We start from the raw sequence: 12,499 nt of genomic DNA on the forward strand, positions 1-12,499 counted from the left end.
CTACAGAAATGTACGAATCCAGCAATATAGCTACTTTCCATGGACTGGTCAATAGTTCTAGTTACCACACATTCCTTTTGGATGAGGAACGGAGTAGGCTCTACGTGGGAGCAAAGGACCACATATTTTCTTTCAACCTAGTCAACTTCAAGGATTTTCAAACGGTACTTTTCATCTCTTTTCATCTTTAGATGTATGGTATGTCGATGGGGGTAAGACGACCAGTATGGTATGAAGCTGAATGTTGAGCCACTTAGTTACACAAGTCCATTTGCAACATTACAAACACTCATAAAACATTATTTGGCGTAGGTAGAATATGTGAACCCATTCCAAGACTTGCAGAACATGGAAAAGGAGTAGTTTCCTTTCCTCTTCAGTCTTCTACATGGTGTATCACTGTCGTTGGAATTTCATCTACATGAAGTCAAAGGCAGTTTCAATGATTTGGATGAGGGAATAAATGGGGAACTCATCAAATTTGCAGATGACACTAAGCTGGCAGGAATAGCCAACACTCCAGAAGACAGGCTCAAGATACAGAAGGATCTTGACAAACTTGAACATTGGGCACTATCTAATAAAGAAAGAGCCGAGGTGGCGCAGTGGTTAGGGTGCAGTACTGCAGGCCACTTTAGCTGACTGTCATCTGCAGTTCAGCGGTTCAAATCTCACCGGCTCAAGGTCGACTCAGCCTTCCATCCTTCCGAGGTGGGTGAAATGAGAACCCGGACTGTGGGGGCAAGTTGCTGACTCAATTTGCTAAAAAATTTGTAAACAACTTAGAGATGGCTGAAAGCCTTATGAAGCGGTATATAAGTCTAATAAATAAATAAATAAATAAATAAAATGAAATTCAGTGGTGAAAAGAGTAAGGTTCTACATTTAGGCAAGAAAAACCAAATGCACAGGTACAGTATAGGTGGTACCTCACTCAATAGTAGTAACTGTGAGAGGGATCTTGGAGTCCTAGTGGACAACCATTTAAATAGGAGCCAGCCGTGGGCAGCAGCTGCCAAAAAAGCCAACACAGTTCTAGGCTGCATAAACAGAGGGATAGAATCAAGATCACCTGAAGTGTTAATACCACTTTATAAGGCCTTGGTAAGGCCACACTTGGAATACGGCATTCAGTTTTGGTTGCCACGATGTAGAAAAGATGTGGAGACTCTGGAAAGAGTGCAGAGAAGAGCAACCAAGATGATTAGGAGACTGGAGGTTAAAACATATGAAGAACGATTGCAGGAACTGGGTATATCTAGTTTAATGAAAAAGAGGACTAGGGGAGACATGGGAGGAGTGTTTCAATATCTCAGGGGTTGCCCCAAAGACTTGGGGGTGAACCTATTCTCCAAGGTACCCGAGAGTAGAACAAGAAGCAATGGGTGGAAACTAATCAAGGAGAGAAGCAACCTAGAACAAAGGAGAAATTTCCTGACAGTTAAGACAATTAATCAATGGATGAACTTGCCTCCAGAAGTTGTGAATGCCCCAACACTGGAAGTCTTTAAGAAGATGTTGGATAGCCATTTGTCTGAAATGGTATAGGGTTTCCTGCCTAGGCAGGGGGTTGGACTAGAAGACCTCCAAGGTCCCTTCCAACTCTGCTATTGTATTGTATTGTATAATTTGGGCACATGTCCGCTTTGAGTAGTATTTTGCAGAATTGGGTTGGTGAGTTGAATTTTTAAAAGTGCATTCAAAGTAATTGAAAGATTAGATGGACCCATGGCCAAATATCCTAACACTTGTAGAGTTGGATTCAAATATCTGACGAGTGCTGAGAAGACTCGTTCTCTGCGCTCCCCAGAAGGCAAGAGCAGAACTGGTGGGTTAAAACTACAAAGAAGTAGGCTCACCCTAGATGTCAGGAGGAACCTTCTAACTAGTAGGTAGAAATTTGTCAGAAGGAGATGCAGCCTGGAACTCAGGAGATTCATCAAAGGAGCAGTTTTCTTGCCAGAGTTGTGAGTGTTCCATCTCTCAAGCTTTTCAAGAGCAGACTGGACAGCTGTCTGCCTGGGATGATGTAAGGGATGCTGCCCTGGGCAGCTCGGAGGTCCCTTCCAGCCTGAGGATTCCATGACTGCCTGAGCTGTCAATCAGTGGAAGAGCCACCACGTGAAGACAAGGGTTTTCCATTGCCAGAGGTCTGCAAATAGAGGCTGCACGGTGTCCTGCTAGGGATGTTCTAGTGGATCCTACACCAAAGTGGAGATTGGGAAAGGTGATGATGTCTAAGCTGACTCTTCCAACTCTACAATTAAAATTCTTCAGCTGAGTTTACTTGACTGCTGAATCACAAAATTCAAATGGACTCTTTGAATCAAATTGCAGATGGGAATCTACTCTCGGTTGCTTCACGCAAAAAGGATGACAGAACTGTGGAGTTCCATTTTTAACTGTTGAGAAAACAGACACAATATTTCAAGAGAGAGGAAAGGAACATTTCATCCACCAGGAGCCTCCATACAGCATCCTGGGAATCTCACAGATTTAATCTTCATCTGTCCCTGACTTTGGGCACCAGATCAATCGATACACACCCAATCCAGTGAATGGTGATCATTCATCAAATGTTCAAAATCCAGTTTGTTCACATACAGAAGGAAAATGTGGATGAGAAAGGCCAGAGACAGTTGAAAGCACTAAATTATATAAAGACAATGAATCTGATTTAATTCTTCATTTTATCACTTCAGATGCTTCCACCCAGAAGATCAAAGCCATGAATAAATCATTATAGTTGGAATACTGATGGCAGCAACACAATGGACAGTTTTGGATTTGATTAAAAACAGCGATTTAGGTTGAAAGCTAGTAGACATTTCATTATGAAAGCATGCGCGTAAATAAAACATTAACAATATGCATAACACAGCTATATTTTCATGAATCCTCAATCAAGAATTCTTGCTTTAAAACTGGCAAGGTTAGTTCTACTTTGTGTTAATCCACAACCCATTAATTCCTTGCACGATAAATGATTTTTTTCCCCAAGTCCTGAGTGGAGATTTGTATTCTCTGAAGATCAATATCCAAGTAAAATTGGCCATTTCCTATTCTCTCAAGAGCAGCCATAAAAGAAATGGGTTATTTATTCGGATGTTCTGTGAGGCTCAGGATGTAATGCAGAAACATCTGGAATCATTAGAGAAACAGGCAACTGCTGTAAGTAAAAAAAAAAGGGACAAACAATTTAGGGTGAATTCACACATGGACTCCGTTCTCTGTTCACACTTGTGTGGTGGCCCCAGATATTGAGTGGGTGACCTTGATGGAAAAGGTGCTCTGGTTCCTTCCTGAGATACTGGATGTAAGAAAACCAATTGGGATTGTTGGTCCTTGGCTCAGTTTGCAGTTTTTACCCAGTGTGGTCCAAGATGCCTGGACTCCTCCTTCAACACAGCTTCAGGCCTTCCTAAAAATACCAGTACGTTTTGTTAGCAATGTCTCCCATCATGAAACCTGCAGCTGCCTTTGCTATCATTTGCCCTAATGACCTTAAATGAACTTCTTCCTGCTTTATCTGCAAATTGATTGAAGATTAAGGTGATAGTCCAACCACATGGCCCATTTATATTGCATGATGTTGAAATTTGATCATGTTTTATTCTTTGGGCAATTCTAAAAGCTTTTTAGAAGACATTAATAATTAACTAAAAGGGGTTTGGGGGCTTTTGCACTAGAAGATGAAATTGATTGTTAAGAATTAAACCCAAACATAACCAGAAATGAAATTGTGAATCACTGTAGAATAATTGGGACAAACCCATGAGGGTAATAACCTCACAGCGTCTTTAATGCAGGAGATAGATAACTTCTAGTTGTTATTGTTATTATTGAATGGCATCTTCCATTATTTCCATGCCCCCTGAGTTTAGGGGACCTGGAGTCCAACAAGCGAGTGAGAGACGCTGGTGCCACAACGGTTTCTTCCGCAGGACGTGTGACGCCCATCCACTCTAACCTTCTGCTTCCCAGATTTGCTAGATTAACTTTTTCCAGAATCTACAATCCAGCTAGAAGGAATTAATTTATCCTCTATTTTTGTTGGTATTTATCATCCATTCACAACTCAGAAATCTCCAGCATATTTAGAAATGACATTTCTAAGTTTTGCTTGATCACTGTGGGTGATCAAGGATGGATGGATGGATGGATGAAGAGACAGAGAGGGAGAGGGAGAGAGAGGGGGGGCAGTATGTTGTCTATGTATAGAATAGTCCACTTACTTTATTTCTTGCTTGCATAATTTTATATATTTTTTCCTTTCCTCTTTTATTTTCTTTTACCTGAGTGTACCATATTCTGGCCATCTGCTCTCTAACTATAAATAAAATATTACTGTGGTTGTTAAGGTACCAAGCGTGGTGTGTCATGCATGCCTTTCTTTGTGACATAATGTGTTCAAGGCCATCCAGGAAAACAAGACAATCTTTGATTAAAAATAACACCCCTCTGTTATTCCATCTACCATTTTCTAAGGATACAATACAATACAATAGCAGAATTGGAAGGGAACTTGGAGGTCTTCTATTTCAACCCCTTGCTTAGGCAGGAAACCCTACACCACTTCAGACAAATGGATATCCAACATCTTCTTAAAGACTTCCAGTGTTGGAGCATTCACAACTTCTGGAGTTAAGTTGTTCCACTGATTAATTGTTCTAACTGTCAGGAAATTTCTCCTCAGTTCTAAGTTGCTTCTCTCCTTGATTAGTTTCCACACATTGCTTCTTGTTCTACACTCAGGTGCCTTGGAAAATAGTTTGACTCCCTCTTCTTTGGGGCAACCCCTGAGATATTGGGAGACTGCTATCATGTCTCCCCTGGTCCTTCTTTTCATTAAACTAGACATTCCCAGTTCCTGCAACCGTTCTTCATATGTTTTTGTCTCCAGTCCCCTAATCATCTTTGTTGCAGAGAAGAGCAACCAAGAGGATTAGGGGACTGGAGACTAAAACTTAGGAAGAACGGTTGCAGGAACTGGGTATCTCTAGTTTAATAGAAAGAAGGACCAGGGGAGACATGATAGCAGTCTTCCAATATCTCGAACAAAAATGGCTCTATCTGTATCTATGTATAGTCGTATCCAAATAAAATCCTGTCCAGTAGGATGTGGAGATGAACACGGCAGGCCTATCATGATGAAGCGAGCAAATCCATAAAGGGAGTTCCTTTAGAGAAAGAAATAATCCTAAAGAGAGCGGGCGTTTCCTGGGTTGAGATGACAGCTCTGGATTGCTAAGTGACATGATGCCATTTTGACTTTACCCCCTTAGATTGCTTGGCCCGTGTCTCATAGCCGGCGGGATGAATGCAAGTGGGCTGGAAAAGATGTTTTGGTAAGTAGAAACCTTTATTAAATCTCCCACTTTCTCCTTGGTCAGGCTGGTCAGTATTTTGTGACCTTTTTAAAGCTCTGGTTGCCTTTTTCATAAATAATGTCATGTTGGCTGAAGCTTGGACATCGTTCAAGCTCCATGTTCTCCCCATGTGCTCCCGTGAGGGTAGACTTACATGTAAATGGAAGGAGGGAATGAGCATATAATTGTCCCCTTAGTTAAGAAGACTTGGGAGCGTGACCTGGTTCCTGTAACCCAGCGGAGGCCCTCAATCTGCCGCCTTGGAATAGGGAGGCCTTTGTGAAGTCAATGAGAGTCATTAATGTCAAGAAGCTTTGAAGGCCAGGGGGGGGTCTCCCTTGACAAGGACACACGGATGCCTTCCCCATGTTAATTTCCTTCTTCCTATTGTGGTTGAAAACAGGGGGGGGACATTTATTTTACGCATTCTTTCTCATATCATCACTCTTTCCTCCCCAATCGTTTCAACCCTTCCATTAGATAATACGGGAAATTGTGGGGCCGTTGGGTGTGATTGTAATGCTGGCAGAGGATAAATAAATAAAGGGATGGAATTCACTGTAATTATACAGAGACTGAGCGCATTCTTTCAAGACAAAGGGAAAATCACTGTGTTTGCAAAGGCAGAAGACAGCCCAGAGCTTGTCCCAAGTGAATCTTTAGAGATGGTTTGGTAAAATATTCATCATAGCAGCTGGCAGAAACCGCTGCCCCCTCTCAAGTCGGAAGTGAACGAGAGTCATTGACCAGAATGGGGTTCAGGATCGGGAGTCCAATGTTTAAGATGACAAAGATGATCTGTGTCCACGGAAAGAATTTGCAAAAATTCCTTGACTAAAGAAGGAAGAAGATCATAAATAATGCAGTGGGCCTGTTTTAAAGATCCTGCTGGGTTAACTTCCAAGGAATAATGGGCCTTAGACTTAGAGGCAACTGCTTTTCCCCACAAAAGAAGAGGTGATGCCTTTTGTAAGCTCAAGTTTTAAGAATAAAGAAAATGAATTCTTCCTTTTGGCCCCCAAGGGAAAAATGAAAAGTAATATTCAGTAGGCTTTCTCTTTCATTCCCTACCAAGGAGGGAATGGGAAATAGAACCTAAAGAACATTTAAATCAAAATAATGAAGGTATTCTTATGATGACAAGTATTTTGCATGTTTGAATGCCCAGAAGTTAATAAATCACAAATGTTTAGGGGGGGAACTAACATTTTTTTAAAATTTAAATGAAGTGATTGTGAATCCCAGTTATTAACCGTTCTATGCTGAACAACTGGCTCAGCAAGAGCCCTTTGCAGCGGCTCTATTGCTTATGTGAAGTAAATACGAGCAGGGACGACTCATGTCGGGTGGAAGGAGCCCACTGGTGACTTCGGTCGTGACCTGAGAGGGAAAGGCAACTCTGTTGGCTAGCAGGCTGTGGTTTCTCTCTGCTGGAGTCCACCAAATGCCTTCCGCGTTAACATCAATCACCGAGTGCCATGAAATGGATATCGTTGGGGATCTAACATTTCAAGGGTTTCCCCCCCCCCCCAGACACTGATAAATATGGAGGCTCCCTGACGGCACAGCTGCGGGGGGGGGGTCTTCAGAAAAGAGAGTTAACAGTTGGGAGGAAATGAAGGTGTGGATGGGCCACTCCGTTTCTCAGACGTCTGCAATCCAACCATTCACCTCTGTGGGAAACGTTATCCGGTGTGCTGAGTTGGGTTGTGCTGGGGATGTGTTAAGAACATTCCAGTTTGAGTCATTGATTTGATTCTGTTTGACCCACATTTCTGATCTGATCCATAAAAACTGATCCCACCTGATCTAGGTGCTTGAATCAGATCAGTCCAAGAGAAAGAAATGTTTCTGGCCCAGTGGTGGGTTCCTACAGGTTCAGACCAGCAGTAGGGCCTGCCGGAACCCAGCCCTCTTCTGGCCACGCAGAAAAAGGGCCCCCAAATCCTTCCACGGGATTTGATGTTGGACGGGCACTGGAGAGATCTGGGTTCTGGTCCCCTATCAACCCATGAGTGATCTTTGGCCGGTTCCTCTCTCTAAGCCCACGCTACTCTTGGCAAAATAGCCAGCAAACATACCTAATACCTCCTATTTTCTCCATACTTTCAGCCTTGTGAGTTGACTGCAACAGAATATCTATACATGAATTAATATTGGAAAAATCATGTATGCATAATGTTCAAAATGCATAGGTTTCAACTCAGGAGATCCTGTCTTATTCATAGAGAAGTGGCCAAGCTCTGTTGCATCTACGGTAGCTTTTCTTCCTATGCTTTGTGGGTCTGTGTGAGGGTGCAGGTGGGCACCCATGTAATTACCCTTGTCATTGGCCATTCAGGGATGAAAAATCTGGGGTGCTTTGGCACTGATCACCTTGTACATCATGCATACAAAAGCTGTTTTATGCATATTTATATTCTGCCTTCCAATTTAATAGTCCTCAGAGTTGGTCATCATTCATAATTCATCACACACACACACACCAAACACACACCTAACACCAACCTGCACCAATCCCAGCCCCCTGGGCCCCTGCTTTCTTGTGCTTTCTTGCAAGGGAAACAAGGGGAGCGTCTTTCTTTCACTGGGAATTAGAAGCCAGATGATCTCAATGCTTTTCCTTGGGAGGGAAGGGGAAGTGGTTTGTGGGGAAAGCCAAGATATTTACCTTTGCCGTCTCTCAGTCTTTGTTTCCCATCTTTGCAGACTCTGCTTCCAAAATAAAAGGAGACCAAATAACTCAGCGGCAGCCCCCGCCCTTTAATCCACTGTAAATTAAGAATCTCTCATCTCTTTGGATCCATGTCTGCCCTTGGTTGCCAAAATCCTCATGGTTAACTAATGTCCCCCCAGATACGTAGAACAGACATTTGGATCTGAGATGACTGGATTCCTTCATGGAACATTTATAAATATCGCTTTATAACAACTGTTTGCAGTATCGATTAGGGCTCTTCAGATGATGGATGCTCAGATGGATTTAGGAAATCAAACTTGAGCCAACTTTTATTTGTGTGTGTGTGTGTGTGTCTTTGTATTAAAGTTATTAAAGTCTTAAAGGCCTTTTTTAAAAAAAAATATTATGAAATCCATTCCTGCTTCACCAATACCCATGGACTGCTTCGTTTCTAAAGCTGTCGATGGAGGCTCTTGTCTGAACGGGATGTCAGGGAAGTGACTATAATTGTTCTTTCCATTAAGTCAGCCCTGGTTTAGTGCCAGCCTTCTTAATCCCTAAAATGTGCCAAGCTCAGAATGTCATATCTCAATGCCAGCATGAGAAGCTACAGTCTTCTGTCCCACCTTAAATAATAAGAGTCATCGCGAAATTCAACATCAGGATTGCAGCTTCTTTCAGTGTTGGAAGAGAAAAACAGAGAAATATAAAAGACGCCCAACAGTCCGTGCTTCAGCCTGGGAAGGATCAGTGCAGCTGTAGTGACCCACTCAGGGTTTCTGTCCAGAACAATTATAACAGGTTAAATTGTTCAAACTGTGCCTAGGGGGTTTAACTTTGCTTGCTCAAAAAAATGAACTGTTACAGAAGGATGTTTACATAATAGGAGGCTGACACAGCTTGCAAAGAAGTTGAAATAGATACAAGAGAGACGCGTAAGAGAGCAAGGACTACTTCTACCATATAGGATGACAGGCACCATAACTATACATGGGTTGTGCAGATTATCTAAGACTCAGTTCAAGTTTTTGACTCTGTTTAAGTATAAAGTAAAAATTATCCATGTGCCTTCGGTACAAAACTCCAGTGGACCTTCAAACATCTTTCAGTTCAGGATATCAAAGTGATTACCTTTGCGATGTCATGGCAACCCCTAATCCCATGTCAACCTCTACCACAAGACATGTTGGTGGGGATAATTCTCCTTCGTGAGACCCGTTCCTCTTGGATCCCGCCTGCCTTTGTGTGAGAAGATCTAAGCACAGATGGAGCACCGGCCAAGGTGGGGTGAGATCATCCTTTCTTTGACAGTCATGTAGACCAAAGGGAAAGTGCCCCATATACCCCTTTTGGTGACTGGCTGTGTAAGGTCGCGCCCACAAATGCAAAATTACTTGTGCAACAAGAAGCCTGGGCTACAGGATCCAGCTTCATGGATGCTTCAGAGACGACATGGTCTCCAGGACTTTGAATGCCCTTGTTGGCCTTAAGTTCATGTGTGCACTTCGGCAGAAGGAGGCTTCCAGCGAGATAAGACGCTGATGCTTTTATTTATCTCATTCGGCGTGATTCACACGCAGGGCAGGGCCTCGAGGCCAACATCTCCTGATGTGAACATGATGCAGGTCTCCAAAGTGAGAGCTATAATTTTGTACAATTAGAGCCAGAGGTACGTGTCTACTCAAAAGTAAATCCCATTGATTTTGCAAAGGTTACTCCACTCTTCTGAAGTCAGGTGGTGTCTCAGAAAGTAACTTTAACTTTTAAAAGCCTTGGTTGTACTGTGAAGAAAAGAACATGTGTACATCTATGCAAGTAAAGGGTTAGTTGATGCTCTTTCCATCTTGAGGCCAAGTCAGCTCATCTCTGTTGCAACCAAACCCACCTCTGCTTCCGGCCTCACTTTGTCTCTTCTGGATTAACTGATTTCCACAGCTTTGGAACCTCTGAGGAACGTTTGAAAAAGCAACTTGGCATCTCTTCTTTAAACAAATGTGACTCCATGCCAGATTTTAATTGAAGAGAGAAACTTTAAACTTCCTTCTATTAAGGTGTTTCGGTCTAAATTTTCCTGTGGGAAAATAAGGAAAGGCAAAATCAGAGTTGCCTTAAACATTCTGCGGTTGTGTAGGGAAGTCTATGCGAGCTCATTGTGGCGCTTCTGGGGGGTATTTGTTGAAAACATATAGAGATTGCTAAGCAACTGCTTCACAGAGACCCACAATCTGTTGCTCTCTTTCAACACTTTGTGTTCCCCCCTCCCTTCTGGAGGGCTGAGAACTTTGAAGTGCATTGATTGCAAATGGCTGCATTTGGAAACCTTTCCCAGATTTGTAGGAACCACCTTGGGGTTAAAAGTACTGGCTCATTGATGCAAAATCTGAGGGGTTTATAAACCTGGCCAGGCTTGCAAAAACTACCTTATGTACTTTGCCAGGAGAATCCGGCATGAACGCAGCGCCAGGCATGATCCAAGACGAACATGCGAGGAGACAAGGGAGAAGTTAAAGCAAACCCATCGTGTTCTGTAGAGTAGGCTGCGGAATTGTACTTAATGATGCCATGTCTACGTAATATCAAGATGATTTTCATGATGATGATGATGATGATGATGATGATGATGATGATGATGATGATGATTATCCAACTTTTGGCGATTCTCTGGGCCAGGTGGTCTCTCCACATCTTCTGATCTTGCATCCTTGAGTCATTCTGTTCTCTCTGGCCGCTGTTGGCCTTGGTGGCATCAACTTTCATGAGACCACACCCAAAGGGGACTGCAACATATATGTCTTCTTCGTTTGGGGAAGTGGAAGAGAGGGGGAGAATGGGTTTTCCTTTTCTTTTTAATCTTTGGCGGAGGTGGAATTTGTCTAAGTGCCCCTCTCTACCGGACACCTTTTCACCAGAAATCAGGACCTGTCTTGTCCCGTCTCACAAAATTAGTTGTATTCCTTTACTGACATCTATTTCTGAGTCAGCTACAGGCATGTTTGAATGCAGGGAACTATTGTTGTTTTCTGCTTAGATGACTTTTAAAGGCAGGTTGCTTGTTGACAGATTGGGGCTCTTCCCTCACCCTTCCTGCTAATCGCTGTTTCGGTGTGAGAGATTATTCCGCAGGGGCCCCTTTTAACGAGGCTTTTAGTGGCAGGGAAGAGAATTGTGGCTTGGCTTCAAATGGCTGTTTAGAGATTAGAGGGTAGAAAAGTACCAGTGATATGGAAGTGGATTAGGTGACCTTGTGTACAGACCCATTAGATAGGTCACTTAACGGAGACCCGTGTTATTATTCCTTTCAGGAACTGCATTTATGTGCCTTCCCATAGTTTAATTTCTTTGGTTTCAACAGGAATCTCTCTCTAGAGAATGTGCATCACAGTTGAGGTTACAGACGATTTCTAACTTTGTGACATGATGCTCAGTGAAGCTCCTTTGATTCATCTGTACATTGAAATGTTGGACATCAGAGTTATAAATTGTTATCTCTGTTATGTAAATCTTTATGGATTATCTCCTGTATATATTTTTCTGTTCCTCCCTTTATCTGAGAGAATTTAAAATGGACAGGGTCTTGTACGATGCTGAGGAAGAAAAATGTTCTCATAAGCTCTTTTCTGTCAAGAAGTCAGGAAGATAAACCTGAGTGACTTTGCTCAGGGGAGAGGGGGGGGGGAGGGAGCGCACCACTTAAAATGAGAGGTGTCAGACTCCAAAAATACCTCCTCAGGTGTCCCTCCCCCCACACCAGCTTCACTCCCGAAATTCCCAGGAGCTTCTGTGAGGCAAGAAGGACGTTCTGACCTCTGTGACTTCCTCTTCCACAGCCTCCAGTGGGTGCAATGTGCTTCCCCAGAGCACTTGAGAATGTATGAGAATCCTGCCCATCTCAGCTCTTCACCTTTCTGGAGACTCTCCCTGTCCTCCTTGCCCATAAATGAATCCCTTCTCCTCGTCTCAGGCATTTTTTTTCTGCTTCTTTGGGAAAAATTCCTCCAATATATTTAGTCAGCTCTAAATGTACACTTTTAAGAGCCTGATGCTGGGAAAGATGGAAGGCGAAAGAAGAAGAAGGGGACAGCAGAGAAGGAGGTGGCTGGATGGAGTCACCGAAGCAGTCAGCGTGAGCTTAAATGGACTCCAGAGGATGGTAGAGGACAGGAAGGCCTGGAGGAACATTGTCCATGGGGTCGCAATGGGTCCGATATGACTTCGCAACTAACAATAACAAATGTACGCTGTGAAAGTTGCCATATATTTACTGAATCTATTATTTGGGATTTGGCCTATGATTTTACGAGGCTGATTCTTGTGCAGTTTTAAGGTACTGTGTTCTTTGGTAGTTGTGTTCTTGTTTATTTTAATTTCTTATGAAATATTGATTACTGTTGACATTTTAGCATCATTTGATGACATTTCAACTGTCCAGCATCCTTTAATTTCAGCTGGA

The 12,499-nt window shown here is 42.8% G+C and overlaps 1 protein-coding gene across 1 annotated transcript in view; it reads left to right on the forward strand.

Annotated features, from left to right (window-relative positions):
- The first annotated feature begins 8 nt into the window (after positions 1-8).
- Positions 9-12,499, forward strand: part of SEMA3A (semaphorin 3A) — a 76,054-nt gene continuing 63,563 nt past the window's right edge. The window contains exons 1-2 of the mRNA XM_032220582.1: positions 9-164; positions 5,286-5,348. Coding sequence (XP_032076473.1) covers positions 9-164; positions 5,286-5,348 — 219 coding nt within the window. The remainder of the gene's footprint in view (positions 165-5,285; positions 5,349-12,499) is intronic.

Source organism: Thamnophis elegans, chromosome 7 (genome assembly GCF_009769535.1).
Source record: "Thamnophis elegans isolate rThaEle1 chromosome 7, rThaEle1.pri, whole genome shotgun sequence".
Classification (NCBI taxonomy): Eukaryota; Metazoa; Chordata; class Lepidosauria; order Squamata; family Colubridae; genus Thamnophis; species Thamnophis elegans.